The sequence below is a fragment of the Oncorhynchus kisutch genome, linkage group LG11 (genome assembly GCF_002021735.2).
Source record: "Oncorhynchus kisutch isolate 150728-3 linkage group LG11, Okis_V2, whole genome shotgun sequence".
NCBI classification, from domain to species: domain Eukaryota; kingdom Metazoa; phylum Chordata; class Actinopteri; order Salmoniformes; family Salmonidae; genus Oncorhynchus; species Oncorhynchus kisutch.
In genome coordinates, this window is record NC_034184.2 from 60,851,631 (window position 1) to 60,874,492 (window position 22,862).

Sequence of the window (22,862 nt, forward strand, 5' to 3'; positions counted from 1 at the left end):
CTATTGAGACACAAGCAGTAGTGTTGAAAATCCCTTTACATGCATGCGGGACACATCCTCTGACTGACCTAATATCACCAATCAAATCCCACTTACAATCAGACACTATGCATTCGAATTCTGAATTAGAATGTGTGCTCAATGGTATTAGTAAGTCAAAGTGATGACATACTGAAGCTCAACTAAGAGCATTATGAAGGCTTTACGAAGCTTGCGTCTCCCATGACTTCCTTGTGGATAGAAATGGTGAAGTTGCCCCTAGAGGCTGATCCTGGGTCAGTTTCCCCCACTAATGGTAAAGGTTAGGATTTGGGGAGGGGAAGCTGATCTAAGATCTGTTACAGGGGAAAATTCACCGTGGAGCGATAGGAGTGGACAGGGTCCTGACCTTCATGTAGTTAGTGAGGATAGCCTTCTCGTTGACTCCTCTCCAAGCCTCCTCCTCAGCATCAGCCTCTTTGATGTCGATGTAGAACCCGTTGACTGGGTCACGGCCCTGGTACACTGGTGGCTTATAAAGCAACACCAGAGTGTTGGCGCGCACCTCTGTCACCTGCAGATCATGGGGAGGTCCTGTGGGAAATTAGGGGTAAATAATTAGGGTTAGAGTTGAGGAACGGACGTAAGGCTGTGGTACAAATAGCACCATATTCCCTTTGTAGTGCACTACTTTTGACCGGGGCCCATAGGGCTATTTGGGACACACCCATAGGCAATGCAATGTACATAGATAATGTCCCATGTGCATGCAAGCTTTGACACCATCACAAAAGGAGCTGGAGGTTATAATTTAAGTTAAAAAATGCTAATAATTCAGACATCTTTGCAGTGTATGACTTGTATTGTGATATAGTATCCATGTTGATGTGTTACAGTGTAATTCTCATATTTGCTCAGGTTTTCAAGTGAACATTAGTGGCACTACCCACCTGGCACAGCAATGGTCCACTCCTCACAGACAAACGTTCCACTGGGCAGAGAAGGGATGCCCACGCCTGCCATGTTGGCAGCACGCACCTGGAACTGGTACTTCCTGTTCTCCTTCAAGTCAGACACCTGGACAGACAGACAGACAGACAGTGAAAAACCATGGCAAAAGGTGCCTGCAAATTCAGGTTAAAGAGGGTAGCTTCATCCCAAAGAAACAAAATGGTTAACTCACTCTGTAGGCTCTGTCGCTGACAGACTTGACGTTGGCCTCGTGCCATGTCCCTGGCACCCCATTGATGACCTCTCGGTAGTCCACGAAGTAGCCGGTGATGTCAGCGCCTCCGATGAAGGTGGGCTGCTTCCAGGCCAGCACCATAGAGTCCCGCACGCACTCCAGAACGCTAATGCCATAGGGTGGAGTAGGGGACGCTGGGACAGCAGAGAACTCCAGTTAGTATCATGCTGTGTCAACTGTGAGACGAGGAAGTCATGGGAGACGGAAGCTTCGATAAAGCCTTCATAATGCTCTTAGTTGAGCTTCAGTCTTTCATCACTTTGACTTACTAACTTTCTGCTTTCTTAGAGCAAGTATTGGGCACTAATCAACTTAATCACAAACAAAGTTCAAAGTTCTCTGTTGGTCAAACAACAGCTAAGGGATACAGTTTGTCATCCATACTTGCTGTAAGAGACTACTATCTGCACCTTTAACCCTTAACCTTTGACCTCAAACTATGTTTCAACCAGACACTGAGTCATCACACATTGACCAAATTATGGGGACACAAATTTCAGGGACCTGGACTGAAGAGTTGGAATGAGACAAAATATTTTTGCCACTGGAGCTGTGAGAACACATGTGATTTCAGTGGCTGGTCTGCGGTGGTGTCTTCTATAGAGGGAGCTCACACAGATAACAGGATAATATTACATACTCATAATAAACTGACCTGTCACACAAATAGTCACATGGACATGGTGTGCTCCCTAATTTGGGGGAGGGGGTATGGCATAGAATCTGACAAGGAAGTACACTACCAAAAAGGTCTCAGGTATAGGCGTTCATTTCTGGCTTGAGATTGGCTGACCCACTTCAGAGACAAGCTGTGATAGGCTAGCTCCAGCTGTGTCACAGTGCCTCTGTGCGTTAATGCGCACTGCTCTCCCAAGGTGACGGTGGACCTTAAAGAGCACAGAGTGTGTGAGCCAGCCAGGCTACAGCAGCTAGATGGGATACAGCTTTTGTCAAATTGACATTAGATGTGGAAATATTTCAATTGAACCTTTATTTAAAATGGTAAGTCAGTTAAGAACCTTACTCAAACCCAGAGTAGGGTTTGGCCTACTCTGGCCAAACCCTAACACGGATGACGCTGGGCAAATTGTGCAGCGCCGTATGGGACTCCCAATCACGGCCGGTTGTGAAACAGCCCAGGATCGAACCAGGGTCTGTAGTGACGCCTCTAGCAGAGATGCAGTGCCTTGGACCGCTGTGCCACTCGGAAGCCAAAAATAGCTGACCCTAACCTTTTTCCTAACTTTTTTCCTCACCTTAACCTAATTCTCCTAACGTGCTGCGTAAATCCTCCTAACCTGCTACGAAAAGTCCATTTTGACAAAAGCAATATCCCTTCAATACAAAACCGGCTACATTAAGTTGAGGTGGCTAGCACAGTGCCTGAATACTGAGGGTGTGGAGGGAGGACAAAAAGCCCGCCCCCCCACCCCCTCCCGTGTGTGTGAGGCAGCCCTGTGGTAGAGGTGGCCAGTAGATTGCCTGAAAGGCCGCGTGACTGTGTAGTTAAACTGAGAAAGCTGTTATAGAAACTTACCTTGGGATAAAAATAGGATTTTACCAGTTGAATACTTTGGCTATATGTATTGTGTTTTAATGCCTTTCCTGTGAATATGAGAGTAGAAGCACATACGTTCAAAGTGTGATCCCTATACAAATATTAAAGTGTTTCTTTTTTCAAAATAGTTTTCTACCTTCTTACCAAAGTGATAAAAAAAATTTGTTCAAAAAAGGAAAAAGTGTAGAAAGAAAAAAGCTTCAGGTTAAAAAAGGAAAAAAAATCCTTGGGGGGAAAGATGAAGAGTTGTTTTATTTTGGATGATCTGATGATATAAGAGTTGGCGTGGCCTGACTGAGTGCTCACCTGGGTCTGGGTCTGTCCTGGGCCAGACCACGTTGTGGGCTGTTTCTTTCTGTGTCCCCCGTTTGGCTGAAACATCTACAGAGGACTTACGTGTTTTCCCGGCCTCAGGCACCTTAGCCTGACCTTTAACCTCATCCGTGGCCTCTGTGACAGAGTCTGTGACTGATTCTGTGACCAGGTCAGGGGCCCAGGTCACACTGCCTCTCTTGCCCCCCTTGTCTTTACTTCCTGTTGCCAGGGGCCCTGAAGAGCCTGAGGGGCCTGAGGGGCTTGAGCTAGTGGCCCCTGCCCCAGCTCCGGCCCCTGGGCCAGGCACACTGCCAGTTTGAGCATTGAGCTTTAGCATAGTGTAAGGGGGGTACTGAACGGCCTCATGCGTGCCCGTCCAGCGTGGCGTGTGCTTGGTTAGTCCGCCCACGTTACCACCCCTTGGTAACTCCCACTCCGGCAACACACCATGAGGAATACCGCCCCCTACAGGAGTTAGCAGAAAAAAAGCAAAAGAAGCCATTTTACACAGGCCAAGAAAATATCAAACATTCACACAGACAGCTACAATCTCAGTCAGCTCACTCAGAGAGTAAGGACGAGAGAGACAGAGAGACAGAGGGAGAGAGAGAAAGAAAACATGACCAATACCATCACATACAATATTAAATACAGTACAATGTCTTCATCTGACTGACTGAAAAATGAAGACAAGATGACCAACAAGTGACATCTGCGCGTGGAAGCGAGTTGCAGAGTTAAAGAGAAAGCACAATCATTTGAGGGGAGAAAGCGAGTGTGTGCATGCTTTGCGCCAACCTTTCATGAAAAAGCCACACTATACTTTCGTAATGATACCAGTGGATTTCATTATATGCACAATACGGGCAAAATATTTCAAATATATGTAATGGTGTATAGCAATTTACTCAATGGGAGACAACTATTGTAAATAGTTATGAGTGAGATCTATGAACATAAATGCAGTTCATTCTTCCTAATATATTTTTAAAAGATGTGCGATAAGAAGTGTTTCCTCATACTAACCTCGGCTCAATTGTGAGTATTCAATTGTCTATATTTTATTGTGTAAGACACTACCACTAATGGGCCTAGACTCTAGGTCTACCAACTATTATCAGTTGTAATGGACTGTAGAGAGAAATCCATTGGCGTTGTTACTAAGTGTGTTTCATAAGGGAAAACAGAGCATGCTGCTCGGCACAAAGCTGGCCAGTGACTGAGTGATATGTCATAGCTAGAAGCTTGGTTAGTCACAGTGCAGCCATTAATGGGACAAATGTAAAGGAGCAGGGCTGTCAGTTTAGCATTCCTGTCCCCTAGCTCTGGTCCAGGGCGCTAGTGCAGATCAGCAAGGCGCAAGCCGCTGTAACACCTGGGACCAGAGCTAGTATTCCCAGTTAAGAGTGAGAAGAATGGGAAGATGCACAATGCAGATCAGGGGTTATTGTTGGTGGGGTGGAGAGGGGGTGGGTACCTTAAACACCAGGTGGGTGGTGGAGGCTGATACATCTCGTGCCCAGGCAACGTGATGGGGGGGGGGGGGGGGGGGGGGGTGACAGAGGAACGCAAGGTGGGCTGGTTTGTAACAACCGCTGAGTTGGATCGCACTGACCCAAATTAGAGGAAGTCTACAACTCCTGACCCTGGCCCGCCTCAGCTTGTGCAGGGAGGGTGGGGATAAGTTCTGACTCAACATGGGGTGTGGGGGTGGTGGGTGGAGCTTGTTCGGGTGACTGACAGAGTGGAACCATGGGAAAGAACACGTGGGAGGAGTCTAAATGCTGATGGTACACAGAGCTGACAACGTGATGTCTAAATGGACAGCAAATAAAGAAGACAATGGTGCAACACATCAGCTAAACCCCTGTTCGTTGTGGAAACGGGATATTTCTTTCATCATCGGCATATTAGAAAAGGAGTAATAACAATATTATGCATAAGATTCAATCATCACATTCCACCCACTCATTGAGCCAAAAGGCTTTCCTGATCCTAGTACAATAAAATTATAACCCTTTAAGTCACATACCCTCTTAGAAAAAAAAGGGTTCCTAAAGGGTTCTTTGGCTGTCCCCGTAAGATAACTATTTTCAGTTCCAGGTATAAACCTTTTTGGTTCCTTTTGGGTTCTATGTAAAAACCCTCTGTAGAAAGGGTTCTACATGGAACCCAAAATAGTTCTACCTGGAACCAAAAGGGATCTACCTGGAACCAAAAAGGATCTACCTGGAACCAAAAAGGGTTCTTCAAAGGGTTCTCCTATGGAGACAGTCGAAGAACCCTTTTATGTTCTAGATAGCACCTTTTTTTCTAAGCGTGTAATCATGCTCCATCTAAACATAAAAAACAAGTTCCTTGTATATGTCTCTTCACATTCTTCCTAAAATGGCTTCCTACCCTATTGTCTAGTACGACTGTGTCATGACACTCTTCCTCTCACTTACCAATAGCAGCCTTCACCTCAATAGCCTCAGACTCCTGAGAACACTCGCTGAGCCCAGCGGCGTTCAGTGCCTTCACTCTGAACACGTAGCTCTCTCCTGTCACCAGACCGTGACAGATAAACCTGTTTACAAGTACACAAAAACACTTTAAGACATTTCACACCATCAATCTCTAAGTCTTTGTGGGGGAAAAAAATGTTTGTCAACTTACTTGAGCTCACCATCATTTACATATAGTATTGAATTAGATTTATGGTCACCATTTGTATGAGTCTATATTTGTAAAAGGTTGATAGAGGGATTGTTAGAAGGACCGTTGTACCTGGTGCCTTTGACAGGCTTGTTGTTACATGGCTCAAACTTGTTGCTACCCACGATGCTGGCCTCGATGTAGTATCCCACCAGCTCCTTAGCGTCCCTGGAAGCCTCCCAGGACACAACCACGGACGTGTCTGTGTTCCTGGTGGGAACCACACGGCCTGGGGCAGACGGGATATCTGGGGACAACAATTCAACTCAGATCAAATGGGGGGGAAAAGTCTTGTAAGAGCTCAAGCAGACTGATTTGGAGAGGAGTACGTGTATCTCAGAGTAAATACGTAAACACGTGCTACATCTATTTCCGTTGGTACACTGGGAACTGCCGTAGTCTGTGGTATGGCGTGTGACTTGTGAACCCCCTCACCCAGCTTGTCCCCGACAGTGGTGGCCTCGGTGGCTTCTGATGGCTCGCCAACGCCAGCGGAGTTGCAGCAGCGCACACGGAAGCTGTAGGCCTTTCCCTCCGCCAGATCAAACAGGGCGAAGCGAGGAGACTTCACTGGGATCTCAGTGTTCACCCTCTGCCAGCTGTCTGTGCCTGACACACACTAACACACAACTCTGAGAAGTTAGAGTACGCCTCGAACCCTCCAAACACCACAAAAAACCTCCAGGACTATAAAATACCAACGACAACAAAAAGTGTTAACTTATTGAATGATTTTGATATGGTGGTTGTTATGGATGCGAAGCAGTGATGAAATGTAGGTTATATTGATCAGATGAGTCACGCTACAGATCAGGTGTGTGATGTTAATGAAGTATATACGGTATATCTCACCTTCTCCACATAGTACATGATGCCCTCGTGGCCTCTCTCCCCAGGGGGTTTCCAGCTCAGGACCACATAGTTCTTGGTGGCCTCGGTGACCTCCAGTTCTTTGGGTTTGCCGGGGACCACGCCCTCTGATAGGAAGTGACGTGAAAGAAAACGTGTCAAGGGGTTTGATCTCGTAGCTTGGTCCCAAATCCGTTTGTGCTCGTGCCTTGTCATTGTCAAACCAAAACATGACCTTTCCGTTAGAAGATGGCAACAGACCAGCAGACTGGCCACCAAGCCAGACTAGAGCTTTCGTTATCCTTCCAGTCAAAGACCACAAGGTACTGTAAGCGGTAGGCCCCTATAAGATCAGATCTATAGCTGCGTCGAAATATTGATCAACGCTGATGAGTGCAGAAGCATTTCCATCCTACCTGCAGGCTCCTCCTCAGTGACAATGATCTGGCCGGTCCAGGGTGCAGAGGTACCTGGGGGCCAGGGAAAAGGAGCAGCTTTCAGATGCATAGTTCCAAGAAAACACATGCACGAAACTAAAAACCATCAGACCTGCAGTACCATAACACAATATGAGAGAACACAGACAGGGAGGGCCAGATGGCAGACAGGGGTTGCCCGCCGTACCTCTCATTCGCGCGCGGTCGGCAGGATCCATGGCTGCCACCGCCTCAGAGACACGGGATGGCCGGCTCATGCCAGACTTGTTGACGGCACGCACACGGAATGTGTAGGAGCGCCCCTCCACCAACCCGGTCACGGGGAAACGGGCAAACTTGATGGGCGTGTCGTTGCACTGGCTCCAGTGGGTGGTGCCAACCTCACACCTGAACACAGGGCACAAAAAGACAGCATACATGCCATCAGCCATTCAATAACAATCTCGGTGAGGCCTTATTGGATAGACACAGAGTTAGGCCTATTGGTAAGACACAGAGTTAGGCCTATTGGTAAGACACAGAGTTAGGCCTATTGGTAAGGTCGGGAGAAACTGGGCCCTTGTTATAGCCTATTACAAGATAATTTCACATGGTTATAGGTCAGGTCACATGACCTGGCCATCTACTTATACAATATGCAACTGGAGTTAATGGCAGTATGGGGGAACATAAGGGAGATTTGTTCCTGTGTTTGTCTAGCTGTGTCATGACAAGCCTAGGATTTACTACTGGCATGTAGTGATGGGGGATGGTACTGACCTGTCCACAAAGTAGCCCAGGATGGAGCTGCCACCATCCACAGCCGGCTGCTTCCAGGTCACGATGACGTAATCCTTATTGGCGTCCTGACACTTCACATCCAGAGGGGCGCCAGGGGCTCCCTCCACCTCCGCATCGGCATCTGATACAGGCACACACATTGTCAGTTAAATGTGTAGTTCTCACTCACTCTCACATATAGAATCCATAGTGGATCATAGGATCTCTATAGTATACGGTTAGAGTATTTTCATTGTGGGTTGTTGTTTTGAAATACAGTGCACATACTGTACATTGCTGTACTCCCAGCGGAACTCTGTGGCTCCATGGCTTAGTGCCAGGAATGCTACTGGTCTTTAAGTTAAACACAACCCCGGAGCAGGCTGGAGCAGATGGGACAGAATTAGCAGCAGCGTGCCCCTCAGTGAAAGGCGACTCTTAAAGAGACAGAACACACACTTCCCATAAAGTGAGAAACAGAATTAGCCACTTATAGCATTGGACTGACTTATTCAGTGTGAATGTGAGAGAGGCTGCTAAAACATTTTGTGCTGTATCTTATGTGGTCTGTAAGTCTATGCATGTGTGTACGGTAGCTGTATAAATTGTAGGACTATATACTGCCTGATATTATTTTACTGTGTGTGTGTGTAAGAGACATATATATAGAGATGGAGAGATAGAGATAGAGAGAGAGGAGAGAGGCAGAGAGAGAGATAGCGAGAGACTGGAGAGAGAGAGATAGAGAGAGAGGAGAGAGTGGAGAGTGGAGAGAGAGAGAGAATGGAGAGAGAGAATAGAGAGAGAGAGACTGGAGAGAGAGAGATAGAGAGAGAGGAGAGAGTGGAGAGTGGAGAGAGAGAATAGAGAGAGAGAGAGAGAATGGAGAGAGAGAGAGAGAGAGAGAGACAGAGAGAGACAGAGACAGAGAGAGACAGAGAGAGAAAGCTCTTTGTGGCTTAGAAGGACACTCAGCAGGCTATTGTCACTCGTGGTAGAAGAGATATATATATACAGTATCCAGCTCTGTTGATAGCCCAACTCATTCCATATCTGAGCTCATGAGCTCACTGAGAATAGCCTTGTCAGTCTCTCGACTGCTATGGGGTCTCTGTGTCCGCAAACAGACAGTGTACCTGGCCTCTCCTTTACAATGCGACCCTGACCAATGACAGAGAGAGCAAGGCCTATTTCCATCTTGTTCACACTCTGTACAGAGCACATGTCTCCTCTGTTAGCAAGAGAATGAGTAGCATGGAACAACAGAGAAGGTCAGTAACTTAGTGCTGGCGACCAACAGTAAAAGATGAACAAGTTGGCTGTAACATTTGTCCCATGTGATACAAAACCAGGCCAGAGATCGTGACAGGAGTTGATCGTCTCTGTGGTCATAGTGGGCGATTTCCATTGCGTAGGACGTAGGATTAACTAGAGACCACTACGGCGGTCAGATACACACACACAAACACATGGGCCGTCCTTATTATCTGGTGTCAGCTGAGGTGTCTGTGTGATCTTGACCTTGATCGACTGTTGACCACACGCCACACAGAACACGAGACAGGGCCATCGTGGAAACAGAGAGGCAGTAAACAAGAGGCCATTCTGTCCGCGCTCAAACACACACTGTGCGTGTGAATAATACAATCTGTAAACAAGGCATGTAGTGGACTGAGGAGGAGGGATAATGTGACACAGACAACAGTGTTGTTCAGCGCTGCTCATGGTAAGTTCCCCACCTCTGACAAAGACGTAAGCAGAGTAGGTCTCGTATTTAGACTTGGTGGTGATGCGCAGGGTGTAGAGACCCTCGTCCTCCTTGTTCAGGTGTGTCAGGGTCAGTGTGGCCTTGTCTCCACTCCAGTGCATGTGACACCACTTGGAGGGCTGCAGAAGAACATCTGATGGAGAGAGAGAGAGCGAGACAGAGAGAAAGAGAGAGATGAGGTTATAATGGATGGATAACCTAGTCAGATCTAAAGACAAACACAGAGTGAGAGGGGGGGGGGGGGGGTAAGAAACATATTGACACTTTCTAAGCTGGTCCTTAATGAATGAATAACCAAGAGGCATATTTTACAGCAATGGCTCTTCAACCTTTTCTTGTCCAGGGACCCCCTTCCAGGCAAACTAACGACCCAAGGACCACCATCATATGTCAGCAAAACAAATGTTTTCAACTTTTGTCTTATCATCAGGTGAATGATAAATCAGTCTTGTGTCAGGTGAACTGTCGAGTCCTCAACTTTGGTCTAATCATTTTCTCATAATCTCCAAACTGTTCCCTTTCAATTGCTGCCGTGCTTACGCATTTCCTATTTCTTCTGTAAGAATCTTTTCAATTCCCATAAGTGTAAAGAGTTAAAAGGTTAGTCGTTTTGGCAAAAATGAATATCCAAGCCAAGAAAGCTTACCAGCAACCAGCAGCACTTGCCGCACTGGTAGCCTATTCGTGGGTGCTTTTTCAAAGCCTATGTCTGATCTCAAGTGAGTGATTGGCTCTAATGAGTGTAATTATCTAAATATTAGAAGCGGAGAAATAAAGATCTACTCCACTTTTCTAATGTAGGCATGTCATTCAAAATTATTTTTTAAACTTTTTATATACAGTATATACAGTGCCTTGCGAAAGTATTCGGCCCCCTTGAACTTTGCGACCTTTTGCCACATTTCAGGCTTCAAACATAAAGATATAAAACTGTATTTTTTTGTGAAGAATCAACAACAAGTGGGACACAATCATGAAGTGGAACGACATTTATTGGATATTTCAAACTTTTTTAACAAATCAAAAACTGAAAAATTGGCCGTGCAAAATTATTCAGCCCCCTTAAGTTAATACTTTGTAGCGCCACCTTTTGCTGCGATTACAGCTGTAAGTCGCTTGGGGTATGTCTCTATCAGTTTTGCACATCGAGAGACTGACATTTTTCCCATTCCTCCTTGCAAAACAGCTCGAGCTCAGTGAGGTTGGATGGAGAGCATTTGTGAACAGCAGTTTTCAGTTCTTTCCACAGATTCGATTGGATTCAGGTCTGGACTTTGACTTGGCCATTCTAACACCTGGATATGTTTATTTTTGAACCATTCCATTGTAGATTTTGCTTTATGTTTTGGATCATTGTCTTGTTGGAAGACAAATCTCCGTCCCAGTCTCAGGTCTTTTGCAGACTCCATCAGGTTTTCTTCCAGAATGGTCCTATATTTGGCTCCATCCATCTTCCCATCAATTTTAACCATCTTCCCTGTCCCTGCTGAAGAAAAGCAGGCCCAAACCATGATGCTGCCACCACCATGTTTGACAGTGGGGATGGTGTGTTCAGGGTGATGAGCTGTGTTGCTTTTACACCAAACATAACGTTTTGCATTGTTGCCAAAAAGTTCAATTTTGGTTTCATCTGACCAGAGCACCTTCTTCCACATGTTTGGTGTGTCTCCCAGGTGGCTTGTGGCAAACTTTAAACAACACTTTTTATGGATATCTTTAAGAAATGGCTTTCTTCTTGCCACTCTTCCATAAAGGCCAGATTTGTGCAATATACGACTGATTGTTGTCCTATGGACAGAGTCTCCCACCTCAGCTGTAGATCTCTGCAGTTCATCCAGAGTGATCATGGGCCTCTTGGCTGCATCTCTGATCAGTCTTCTCCTTGTATGAGCTGAATGTTTAGAGGGACGGCCAGGTCTTGGTAGATTTGCAGTGGTCTGATACTCCTTCCATTTCAATATTATCGCTTGCACAGTGCTCCTTGGGATGTTTAAAGCTTGGGAAATCTTTTTGTATCCAAATCCGGCTTTAAACTTCTTCACAACAGTATCTCGGACCTGCCTGGTGTGTTCCTTGTTCTTCATGATGCTCTCTGCGCTTTTAACGGACCTCTGAGACTATCACAGTGCAGGTGCATTTATACGGAGACTTGATTACACACAGGTGGATTGTATTTATCATCATTAGTCATGTAGGTCAACATTGGATCATTCAGAGATCCTCACTGAACTTCTGGAGAGAGTTTGCTGCACTGAAAGTAAAGGGGCTGAATAATTTTGCACGCCCAATTTTTCAGTTTTTGATTTGTTAAAAAAGTTTGAAATATCCAATAAATGTCGTTCCACTTCATGATTGTGTCCCACTTGTTGTTGATTCTTCACCAAAAAAATACAGTTTTATATCTTTATGTTTGAAGCCTGAAATGTGGCCGCAAAGTTGGTCGCAAAGTTCAAGGAGGCCGAATACTTTCGCAAGGCACTGTATATATATATATATATATTTTTAAATATATATATTTTTTTTGAGGACTCCGTGCAGTACCTTTGTGGACCCCTAGCAGGGCTGTGAACCTCTGGTTGAATACCCGTTTTACAGGGTTGAATTGGTCCTACACCTACACAACTTTCCCGGGGTACAGACTAATTGTAATATGTTAAACACATGACATTTGTACAGTATACCTTAATCAGAGCTTACATACACATAATCACAAGTAGCTCTTGGTCTCATGTGTTCTGCCTATCAGCGAGTCTTAGACATGGAGACGAACATACAGTATCAGTGGCCTAATGTATCACACAGATGACAACTAGGTAGGTCTCAGCCAAGGAACCTCCAGGAGTGTCTCTCTCCATAGCCCAGGGGTCGTATGTATCAAGCATCTCAGAATAGGTGTGCTGATCTAGGATCAGATCTTGCCTGTCCATGTAACCTTATTCAAACACTGGCAAGAGTTTCCAGAGCTCTGGGGCTTCACCTACCATCTCTGTACCACTGAACTTCAGGCTGGTAGCGTGCCAGGTTGGGGGAGATGATGACTGTGGCGCCCAGGCTCATGGTCTCGCCCTCCCGTCCGAACGACACGCCAAACCCGTCCACGATGTGGGTATCAAAGGTGATGCCATACTCAGAGATCAGGCCATCTGACAGGAAGGAGCACCAAACAACATGGGGTCAGAGTTCAGGTCGCCATTGTGTTCCCATCATGCAACACTGTGTGGTGTGACACACCTCAAATTCTGACACCTGCGTGCATTATTATTCAAATCCAAGGGATGGGCGAACAAAAGGCAATTAGCTGTTCGTCGTAATGCTAACTTTTTAGCATCTGTGTCCAAAAACCAATGCAAGTCATTATCTCTTATAGCATTTTTCACAATACATTTTTGACATTTTGGGATGATTGATGATCGATGATGTAACTTAACATTATCTGGTAGCGTTACATTTGATCCATTCCCTCCCAAGAGAAAGTGACATGAAAAACAACCCCATACAGACATGGGTAAAACCATGACAGGGACAGACAGGGATGTGAACAGGAACACCTTGATGAACCCAAAAGACAACCCAAAAACACCATTAACATCACTAAGTACAGTGTTCCAACACCAAATACTCGCCACAGTGCGTACAAACCGCACTGGGGAAACTAAGGTGCACATCATGCCCGTAAACAGTGACGCAGTTTGACATATGAAAACGCTAGATGAAGTTCAAGACTTCAATCCAACATATGTCCAATCTTAGCATCTAATTCGATTGTAATATTCATTGAAAAGGGATTATGAACATGACTAATCAACGACAATTGAGTTTAGATAAAACTAGAACTCTTCAGGCTTCGTCGCCGTGTAGGGGAAGGGGGATACCTAGTCAGTTGCACAACTCAATGCATTCAACCGAAATGTGTCTTCCGCATTTCACCCAACCCCTCTGAATTAGTATGTAGCGAATCAGATGCTCTTCAGATTACAGTAATCTATATTCTCAAATCAATATTATCCAGGTTGTAAGCTATAGTGTTTGTTTCTCTATATTGCTTCATGTCACACTCGAGTTTACAGTATTCAACTTCCAAGGCTCTATAACATACAATTTCAAAAACCTCATACTTGCCAAAACGTTCAAGTATTCTGTTGTTTGCGATTTTCAAAAAAGGGGCACGTTTGTCACGCTGAACCATCTGTGGATCTCTCCCAGGCAATTCAACGATTATTACTAAGGTATGATCGCAGGCTCTTTCCAAACAGATGCACAAATAGTGATCATGCATACACATTGAGTGACACAGTGAATACTCTAAGCAGGCCAAAGACGCCATCAAACCAGAGCAGGATTCAGTTTTTATAAAGACCCTGTTACCTTTATTGTCTGTTGACCTTGCTGTGCCCAGTGTCAAGGGAACAAAAAAGCTGTTAGCACCCATAGCTTCCCCGGGTCCTCCCACCACCTCCCTCCAACCCTCTCCTCAAAACGAACCAGTGTTCCAGCTTAGCATACTGCAAATCGTTTATGTTAATACGGTTTAGTATATATTAGTATAGCTTTTTTTCCTTCATGTTAATACTATACATGTAATATATATGAGTATTGAGTAAGTGACTATATACAGTATGAGTACATATGATATTATATTCCTCTGACTTACGTCTGGGCATGGGGAGAGCCTCCTCTACTTCTCCTTTGAATCCTAGAGTAGAATGAACAAATAGGTGCTTGTTATTAACATGTTACTACTGTGTTGTGGTTGACAGAAAAATGGGACAAAGAATTTACTTTCTCAATTTTATGCTGCAGTAGTTTATGTGTCGGGGGGCTGGGGTCAGTTTGTTATATCTGGAGTACTTCTCCTGTCCTATTCGGTGTCCTGTGTGAATCTAAGTGTGCGTTCTCTAATTCTCTCCTTCTCTCTTTCGGAGGACCTGAGCCCTAGGACCATGCCCCAGGACTACCTGACATGATGACTCCTTGCTGTCCCCAGTCCACCTGGCCATGCTGCTGTTCCAGTTTCAACTTCCACCTGACTGTGCTGCTGCTCCAGTTTCAACTGTTCTGCCTTATTATTATTCGACCATGCTGGTCATTTATGAACATTTGAACATCTTGGCCATGTTCTGTTATAATCTCCACCCGGCACAGCCAGAAGAGGACTGGCCACCCCACATAGCCTGGTTCCTCTCTAGGTTTCTTCCTAGGTATTGGCCTTTCTAGGGAGTTTTTCCTAGCCACCGTGCTTCTACACCTGCATTGCTTGCTGTTTGGGGTTTTAGGCTGGGTTTCTGTACAGCACTTTGAGATATCAGCTGATGTACGAAGGGCTATATAAATAAATTTGATTTGATTTGATTTGATTTAAACTTACAATACACCTTGTGAGAGCAGCAATTAGAAGGACAGTGATTGTCAAAATGGAGTAATCATGGGTGGTTATTGTCTACTCTATTTCATTGCAGAGGCACAATATGACCCGTTATCTAACAGAGGCAATAACATACTGTGACATATTGAAACGTACTCTTAACAACGATGGAGGCAAAGGAGGAGAGCTCTCCCTTGCTGTTCATGGCAGAAACACGATACTGTGCAGTATCATCGAAATCACATCTGAAACACACACACAGAGAGAGAGAGAGAGAGAGAGAGAGACAGAGAGAGAGACAGAGAGAGACAGACAGACAGAGAGAGAGAGACAGACAGACAGACAGACAGACAGAGACAGAGAGAGAGAGAGAGAGAGAGACAGAGACACAGAGACACAGAGACACAGAGACACAGAGACACAGAGACACAGAAACACAGAGACACAGAAACACAGAGAGAGAGGGAGAGAGGGAGAGAGAGGTGAATCGATGTCCCAGATACACATGTTTCTGTCTCCTAATGGTTCACGTGTACGTTAACACCCTCTCTCCACCCCCCTCCCCGCTCGGACATGGAAATCAACACACAGCTATGTGAGCTGGGACTGTAAAATGCTCCAGAACTCCAGGCCGGGAATAGTCTGGGAATAAATAGACACTGTGATGATGCCATCATGTGTCAGCTGCTAGATGCGTCTGTATGAATGTTATGTGTGCTTAGATTCTATCACGGAAATATACTTTCCAACTTTCTACAGAGAGGAAGCAACAAGCTACATGTGTGGTTGAGTTTGGACGACTGTGAGAAAACAAAATAATATCTCTCTCCATCTGACACAGCTCAGGAGACACTTAAGTGTTAAGTCCTTTGTGAAGTGGCCTAAAATAAGCCACAACAGGGGCCCTCTATCTCCAAATAATTCCTCTGGTGGGGGAAAAAAGGGCTATCTTTAGGCGTCCTCTTTGTTATCGAGAGGCAAGCTGCAAAATGTCTCGGATCATGTATAGCCTTCACCAACAGCCTTCTGGTGTCTGTCTATAGCTCACAGAGCTCGTCAGGGCACTGGCCGATAGACAGGCAGGCAGGCTAGTGGACAGGCAGACAGAGAGACGGACAGAGCGAGAGTCAGAGAGGGGTCTCGATTTCACACATTTCTCAAACCTACTTCTAAGAACCACAATCCACTGTCCCTCGAGTTCCCAATGTGAGCCCGTCCAAACATTCCCATGGTTGTCAGTGTGCCCACACACTCTGGCCCACCACAACGTTTTTCTGACCTTTCCTGAGAGTGGCGATTGTATTACACCATGAAAGGGTGTTAAAGGGACGTGGTGGTGACATCACACTGACATTTTACCACAGCCAGAGATGACTGTGGCTTGTTTGAAAGTATCTGTTAATACACAGCAATGAGCCTCACAGAGAAGACATGGGCATGCATGTATCAAGCGACTCAGAGTAGGAGTTCTGATCTAGGATCAGGTGCCCGCATGTCCATGTAATCTTATTTGTTTAGATCTAAAATGCTAAACTGATCCTAAATCAGCACTCACTACTCTGAGATGAGTGGTACATAGTGGAAGATCCTGTGGCTTTGGGGTAGTGCCTACCTGTTGATCTCCAATGAGTGCACGTTGTAGCTGCTCTCTAGCTTATACTTGCCTGGGTGGGCCATTGGGTCGATTGTCACATTGTTTTTGTACCTTGTTGTGGAAAGAGGAGAGAAGAGAAGGCAAGGGAAGCAGAGAGGGGGATGAAAAGCAGGACAATGGAGTGTTAAAGTACAGCTCTGAATCAGCATAGAGACGCCAGCTAAATAGACACCAGAGAAGTATTTATAGTGTGTTTTATAGTTTTTAAGTGCGATGACATGAGGATAGGATTGAGAGGGCCGTAATTGCTAATGCTCTATCCATAAGGGATTGATTTGGTGTGTATTGTGTTAGTGATCACTTGGTCATGCTAAGGTGTATCCAGGGAGGTGTGTGCGTGTGCATGTATGTGCATGTGTGTGTGAGTGTGAGTGCAGTACTCACCAGACAACCCGTGGGTCAGGCCACCCAGAGACAGTACAGTGCAGCCTGACACACTGCTTCTCCCACACCGTGTGGGAGCGAGGCTTAATCACAAACTCTGGGGCGTGCATCAGGCTATCCTTGTTCATACGCTTGTGGTGCTCCTCGTTCTCATAGATCTGGGGATCAATGTGTTCATTAAGCCTTCATAGAGCCTTCGCAAGGCTCAACACATTCTCAGGCATAACAGGCACAGCACATTATCTTAGCACATTCTCATGGTGCAACAGTAAAACACTATACCTCCAGAACCCTTGCAGAAAACCCTTGCCCATCAATTCATGATGCATCCTTGAAACAAACACAAGGCATTTTACAAGGCATTTGCGAGGTAATGAGTCAGAGCTGAATCCTAACTTGATATCTGTGTAAGTAACAAAAGTAAAAATACAAAAAAGTTACATGGGCTGATATCAAGTTATGGATTCGGGCATCTGACCTCTTTACATATGCAGACTCCATGCACTTCTCTGGTCACAGCGAAGTCCTAATGAGTCATTGATTTATGATCTCGGAATAACTATGGGTATGAAAACCTACTTGTGGATCCAATAACCCTTAACACATCATCCGACAACACTCGATGAACACTACCCCTCTGTGTCTTAAGAAACTAGAGCTCCTGAGGAATGTCTCACCCAGTGACATGGTGTGTTGGCAGAGGGGTGATAGTCTAAATATAGTGTGTGCCCCCCACTCAATGGTTACTGTAGCTCTTATGATCCTCCTGAGTGATTGGGGCAGGATATTCCTTGACATAAACACTTGAGTGAGGGACACAAATAAGCTTCCAAGGGGAGTGGAAGCAGAGAAGAATGAATCAATGGACTGAAACATCGCTCTTGTGGCAATAGTTTTCCTGTGATACTTTGCTAATGGATTTCTTAAGGTGTTCCCTCTGTGATGTCACAAACGTGAATGTTCTTCTCTATGATGTCACAAAGGTAAATAAATACTCTTCTCTATGACGCCACTGAGGGAAACAATGTCACTCTGTGATCTAACAAAGTGAAAGAATTGTCCAGTCAGAAGTCAACAAACTAACTATAATGCATTACGATATCACGATAGAGAGTATTTTCCAATATTACCCAATGTGATGTCACAATGGAATCCCACCCTCTAAGACGTCACAAAGACTAAATATTCCCCATTCTGCTGCCAGGAGGGAGAGTATTATCCAGTATTCCTCAATGTGATGTGACAAAGGAACACACTCTCCTATATGATCCTATCAGGATCCTGAACTAACCCTCTTGCTCAGGGAGATGCGCTCGGCTGATTCGCGCATGGACACCTTCCTAGACGTCTGCTCCGTCCGCTCCATCTCCAACCCACTGGTGAACAGATTCCTCCGGGCCATGTATCCAGCACTCTCCTTCACCCGGGCCTCCTCAGTATCCGAAAACCCACTGGCATATTCCTGACTAGGGTGGGGGAGCAAAGCCAGGGAGGGGAGTGGGCAGTGGGGTTATGTTCATGGTCATTGGTCAGAACCACTCACTGAAAGAAAAAAAATCACTAAGGTTCAAAGGTCGATGGCTCGTTTACCTGCCCCTGAAGATGGGCACTACATAGCCGATAATCTGGTTCTCTTTGTCCATAGCCAGGTAGGTGGGCTTGGCTCTCTTGGGCATTGGGCTCAGTCTGCTCTCCTCCAGGCCAGAGTATGAGGAACTAAGTCTAAGACACAGGATAGTGTCAGTACAGCAGTGTAATAACATCCAACTAAGGTGAATGTAATCTGGAGGGGTGGATGAGGAGGAGAAATTAAGTTATGGGGCATATTAATCATCAACATGGAGGGTGGCTTAAGCAGCATTTTTTGGGGTAACGATCTCAAACTGTGCAACAAAAATAAATAAAACCTGAGCACAGCAGTTAAGTTCAAAATGAATTATCAACCAGGATGGTGACTTAGGCGCATTTATCTGCATTTCTATTCAATCTCTCAAACTGTGCAAAGAGGAAAGAGAAAAACCCTGTGCACAGCAGTGCATCGTCTACCAACAAACCTGGTGTAGCTACAAGGGATAGGCGTCGTTCGTTCATGCAGTGCAACGACATGTCTGCAATGACAAAATCAAAAGATAGAATTAAGACACGGCCGGCCGTCTGTCGTCAGCAGTGTGCGGCGTTTGACACTTGTTTTACTATCTCAAACTCTTTACACACACACACACATATAAAATGGACCAACGAGATGGAATGAAATGAAACATGGTGGTCAAAGGAGAGGAGGTGAAAGGGGGGAGACACGCAGGCGACCTCATCCCACTTGAAAAAGGAATAGGAGAGGAGAGATCCGCAGCTGAAAAACCCACCAACCTGAAACTCTACGAACCGAACACTCAGCACGACCATTATTTGGGTTGCACCAAATTGATTCTCGCAATATCAACAGGTTGTGCACAGTACTGCGCATTATTGGCCAAACAAATCGCCAGGCAATAAGAAACAGAGCCCCACACATCACGTATGTGTCTGCAATGTGCATACAACCAACACGTGGCTCATATCACACGTGATAATCCCGTACAACAAACGCAGGCCAGATCCTTGAGAATGGAGGGTGGGATCAGGATTGGAGTCATTCTCCAGGAGGATGCTGGCAGTCGATCTCCAACAAAAGCAGAGACGGAACACATAAGAACATGTTTTATACAGAAAATACCACCAGAGCTCAGGAAGCCCGTCTCATAAACCATGACAATTTTCACATCGTGTCTCTGTACTCCCCAGAGGTCCCTCACAGCATAATGTGTAGTTTGGGCTGTTCACAAGGGAGTAATATAGATTCTAGACCCTCTCCCTGGGAATAGCTCTGGGAAGAGGGTGACAGCTTCTGGGGCCCTCGTGGGGGTTGGGGGGGGGGGGGGGGTGACAGTGTCAAAGTGCTGATAAGGAGCGGGTGGGAGGACCACAGGAGCAAGAAGGGTGAACGGGAGGAACCTACCAACCCCACACAGTGCCTGGACGAGTCTCTGTCAGTGTAAACAGAGAGAAGGTGCGACAGAACACTGACACCTATGAAACAGAAAAGCAAAGCCATCAGGATCACTGTTTCCCCGCCCCAACCCTCAAGGACCCCTGAGAATGCAACTTGGCATTGTAGGATCAGGGTTGGAAAAACAGTCATCTAGATGGATTACGATAAGGCGCGCTCTTATTCCAGAATGTGAATGCAGGAAAGGCAATCCACATTCAATTAGTATTCCTAGCGGAACAATTGGTATGTCAGCACAATACCATAAACATCTCCAGTTCATAACTGCTTGTATGTCACCATCGTCAGTATGTCACCATCATCATCAGACTATAATAAACACAGGGAAAGCTGGGTAAATTCCTGAAAGCATGTGGTTCAATCATGAAGGCCCAAATGAGGGACCATTAGCTACACAGACACCCTTTGACCTCCCATGCACACTGTCAAGGCCAGTGTATTGTATGTACACTACAGAGAGGCCAGGTGCTCCTAAGAGAAAGACCCCCCCCCCAACATTTCAACACGCCATCGTCCAATAAAATAAAGAATTCAAACTGAAATTAATGTCCCAGGGGCGGCAGGTAGCCTGGCAGGTAGGAACGTTGGGCAAGTAACCGAAAGGTTGCTGGATCGAATCCCCGAGCTGACAAGGTAAAAATCTGTCACTCTGCACCTTACCTCAGAGGCAACTTCAAACCATGTCTCCAGAGCACAAAGAAGCAGAAGGCTCTAGGAGAAGTATGCTTAAAAGCCATATGCTTTATGGACTCACTCAAAGTCTTTGCTTAGTGTGAGATGAAGTCCCCCAACGGAATACTGTACTGACTGAACAAAATAAAACCTCTTAATATGGAAACACGACTTTCAGAAAGGAAACAAATGAAACTGGGGTTTAGACAACTCGAAGAGATAATTACCACAGCTCACATTCCCTGGGACATGGTATGCACGGGCCAGGATGCTATTTCAGTCTATAAGCCACATACCATACCATTGAATTATATAACATTCCTTTAAAGCTTGCTTCTACCCAACCTTCAGCAAACATTTTATGACGACCTAGTCAATGTGAATCTGAGTTTGTCCTATTGCTGGTAAACGGAAGTATAGTGGGAAAGGTTAGTCTTAGAAGAACTAGAAATGGTTAGTCTCAAAAGAAAAAGTGCATTCGTTCAGAAGCAGTCGGGGCAGCGTGCAGCAAACACCGCTATGAACGCTGGGATGCACAGTGTCCATGCTTAGGGCTCCTTGGAATTTCATGCAGGATTCACAGACATATTCTATAATTTTAGAATGTTTTTAGAGAAAATAGATAAGGTTGTAGAATGTTACTGGGAGTGGTAGAAAACCTTAACACGGCAGGTGTAGAAGCAGGAAGTGGAGGAGAAAAAAGGAAAATTGGTAGAAGCCGAGAAAGGATGGTTACTAAGCGGGGACCACCAAGATAGGTGGTATGATATGGAGGTGGGGGGTTAAGAGGACAGCAGAGGTATCTTCTGACACCAGTATGGATGGGATGGATATGGACCAGAGCTACTGTATCTTCCTCCTTCTTACCCACTGCTGGCACTGAGAGCGGCACTGGCACTGGCTCTGCTGCTGCTCCGACGGGCGGCATAGCTGCTGCTGCTGCTGCTTGACTGGTACTGGCTAACAGCCGATTCCAACTCCTTGCTGCGGTAACCACGGTCATAGTGGCGGTGATGTTTCTGGTAGAAAGGTGTGGATCCCGACATCCTGCACAAGCCCTGAATTCAGCCCGAGTCTCTTGTAGTCTGCCTGTCTGTCGGCTTAGCTAGTGTTTGAGAATGGTTTTGTTCAATACAGTTAGCATTGCTCCAAAATGTAGCCTATTTTTGTAAGCTATTACTTGTTTAATGTTTGGGTTTCATTTACAATTTGTCCTGATAATAAATTGTTGTTGTTGTTTTACTTTATATAATCACAGAGGAAAGGTTATGACCTTCATTGTCTCTATTGGATTAGAGGGGATTTTTATAACATTTTTGGGTGTCATATTTATGCAATCTACTATCAACTTTTTCTGATAGTTTAAATAGCCAAATAGAATTGGATAGAATTCGAATCTTTAAGGATTTTTCTAATGGATCTAGGCCTATACTTACTGCATTTAAATAAAATGATTTTCAGATTTTTTAAATAATTAATGACTGTAGCCTGTTCTAAAAGCAACAGGTGCATTTGTTTAATCCAATAGGGCACAATTTTAGAGTGAGGAGAGCTTGTGAATCTGAAATTCCAAATATCAGTGTGTGCACGGAGGCTGACATAGCACAGGATAACAAGGCAAAGAAAGTCACACCATCGACATGCACACGAAACCTACAATAATATTCAACAACGAATTGTCAATATATATAAAACTCCTATTTTGGTGATGGAGCGGTAATTTATTTTGCCATCACTTACCTAGGCCAAAAAAGCTACCAACTGCTGCTGCTAGCAAAGGAAAAAAGTGATCCAACTCCAGGTGTAAGCCAACAACGCTTGATATCCAGGCAACTCCGCAGGTAGGTGCGGTAGCAGAGGACAGGGCAGCCGTCTACTCAACAAAAATAATATTGGCACTGGGCGGAATGGCCAAGCCGCAGACGCGTCCTTTTATGGTGAGCAGGCCTGATAAATATAGACGGGAGCAGAACGGAGGGAAGCTATCTGAACTCTCAGAAGACAGCAGCACACCCAACCTAGTTCAGTTAAATGTGAATATGTTGGTCATTGCCGAGTACAACTTATTTGCAACGTTCAAAATGACTCCACCTGTTGGCCTATATTGAAGGCTATGCTAGGCCTACTGTACAAAAC

The 22,862-nt window shown here is 45.4% G+C and overlaps 1 protein-coding gene across 7 annotated transcripts in view; it reads right to left on the reverse strand.

Moving 5' to 3' along the window:
• myom1b (myomesin 1b) overlaps nt 1-22,756 on the reverse strand; it is a 37,100-nt gene extending 14,344 nt beyond the window's left edge. For 2 of the 7 annotated variants that reach the window (XM_031835997.1, XM_031835998.1), the window contains exons 1-22: nt 22,467-22,756; nt 21,594-21,831; nt 19,063-19,116; nt 18,599-18,730; nt 18,300-18,474; nt 17,009-17,166; nt 16,583-16,675; nt 15,127-15,215; nt 14,260-14,301; nt 12,590-12,751; nt 9,580-9,741; nt 7,841-7,982; nt 7,269-7,468; nt 7,061-7,114; nt 6,648-6,772; nt 6,231-6,414; nt 5,868-6,042; nt 5,546-5,667; nt 3,090-3,563; nt 1,163-1,359; nt 930-1,056; nt 389-573 (exon numbers count right to left, since the gene is read on the reverse strand). In XM_031835997.1, the coding sequence (XP_031691857.1) occupies nt 389-573; nt 930-1,056; nt 1,163-1,359; nt 3,090-3,563; nt 5,546-5,667; nt 5,868-6,042; nt 6,231-6,414; nt 6,648-6,772; nt 7,061-7,114; nt 7,269-7,468; nt 7,841-7,982; nt 9,580-9,741; nt 12,590-12,751; nt 14,260-14,301; nt 15,127-15,215; nt 16,583-16,675; nt 17,009-17,166; nt 18,300-18,474; nt 18,599-18,730; nt 19,063-19,116; nt 21,594-21,772 (3,231 nt within the window). In that variant the 5' untranslated portion in view covers nt 21,773-21,831; nt 22,467-22,756. The remainder of the gene's footprint in view (nt 1-388; nt 574-929; nt 1,057-1,162; nt 1,360-3,089; nt 3,564-5,545; nt 5,668-5,867; nt 6,043-6,230; nt 6,415-6,647; nt 6,773-7,060; nt 7,115-7,268; nt 7,469-7,840; nt 7,983-9,579; nt 9,742-12,589; nt 12,752-14,259; nt 14,302-15,126; nt 15,216-16,582; nt 16,676-17,008; nt 17,167-18,299; nt 18,475-18,598; nt 18,731-19,062; nt 19,117-21,593; nt 21,832-22,466) is intronic. The other 5 variants (XM_031835999.1, XM_031836000.1, XM_031836001.1 and 2 more) reach the window with 5 other exon arrangements.
• Between the last annotated feature and the right edge of the window lie 106 nt (nt 22,757-22,862).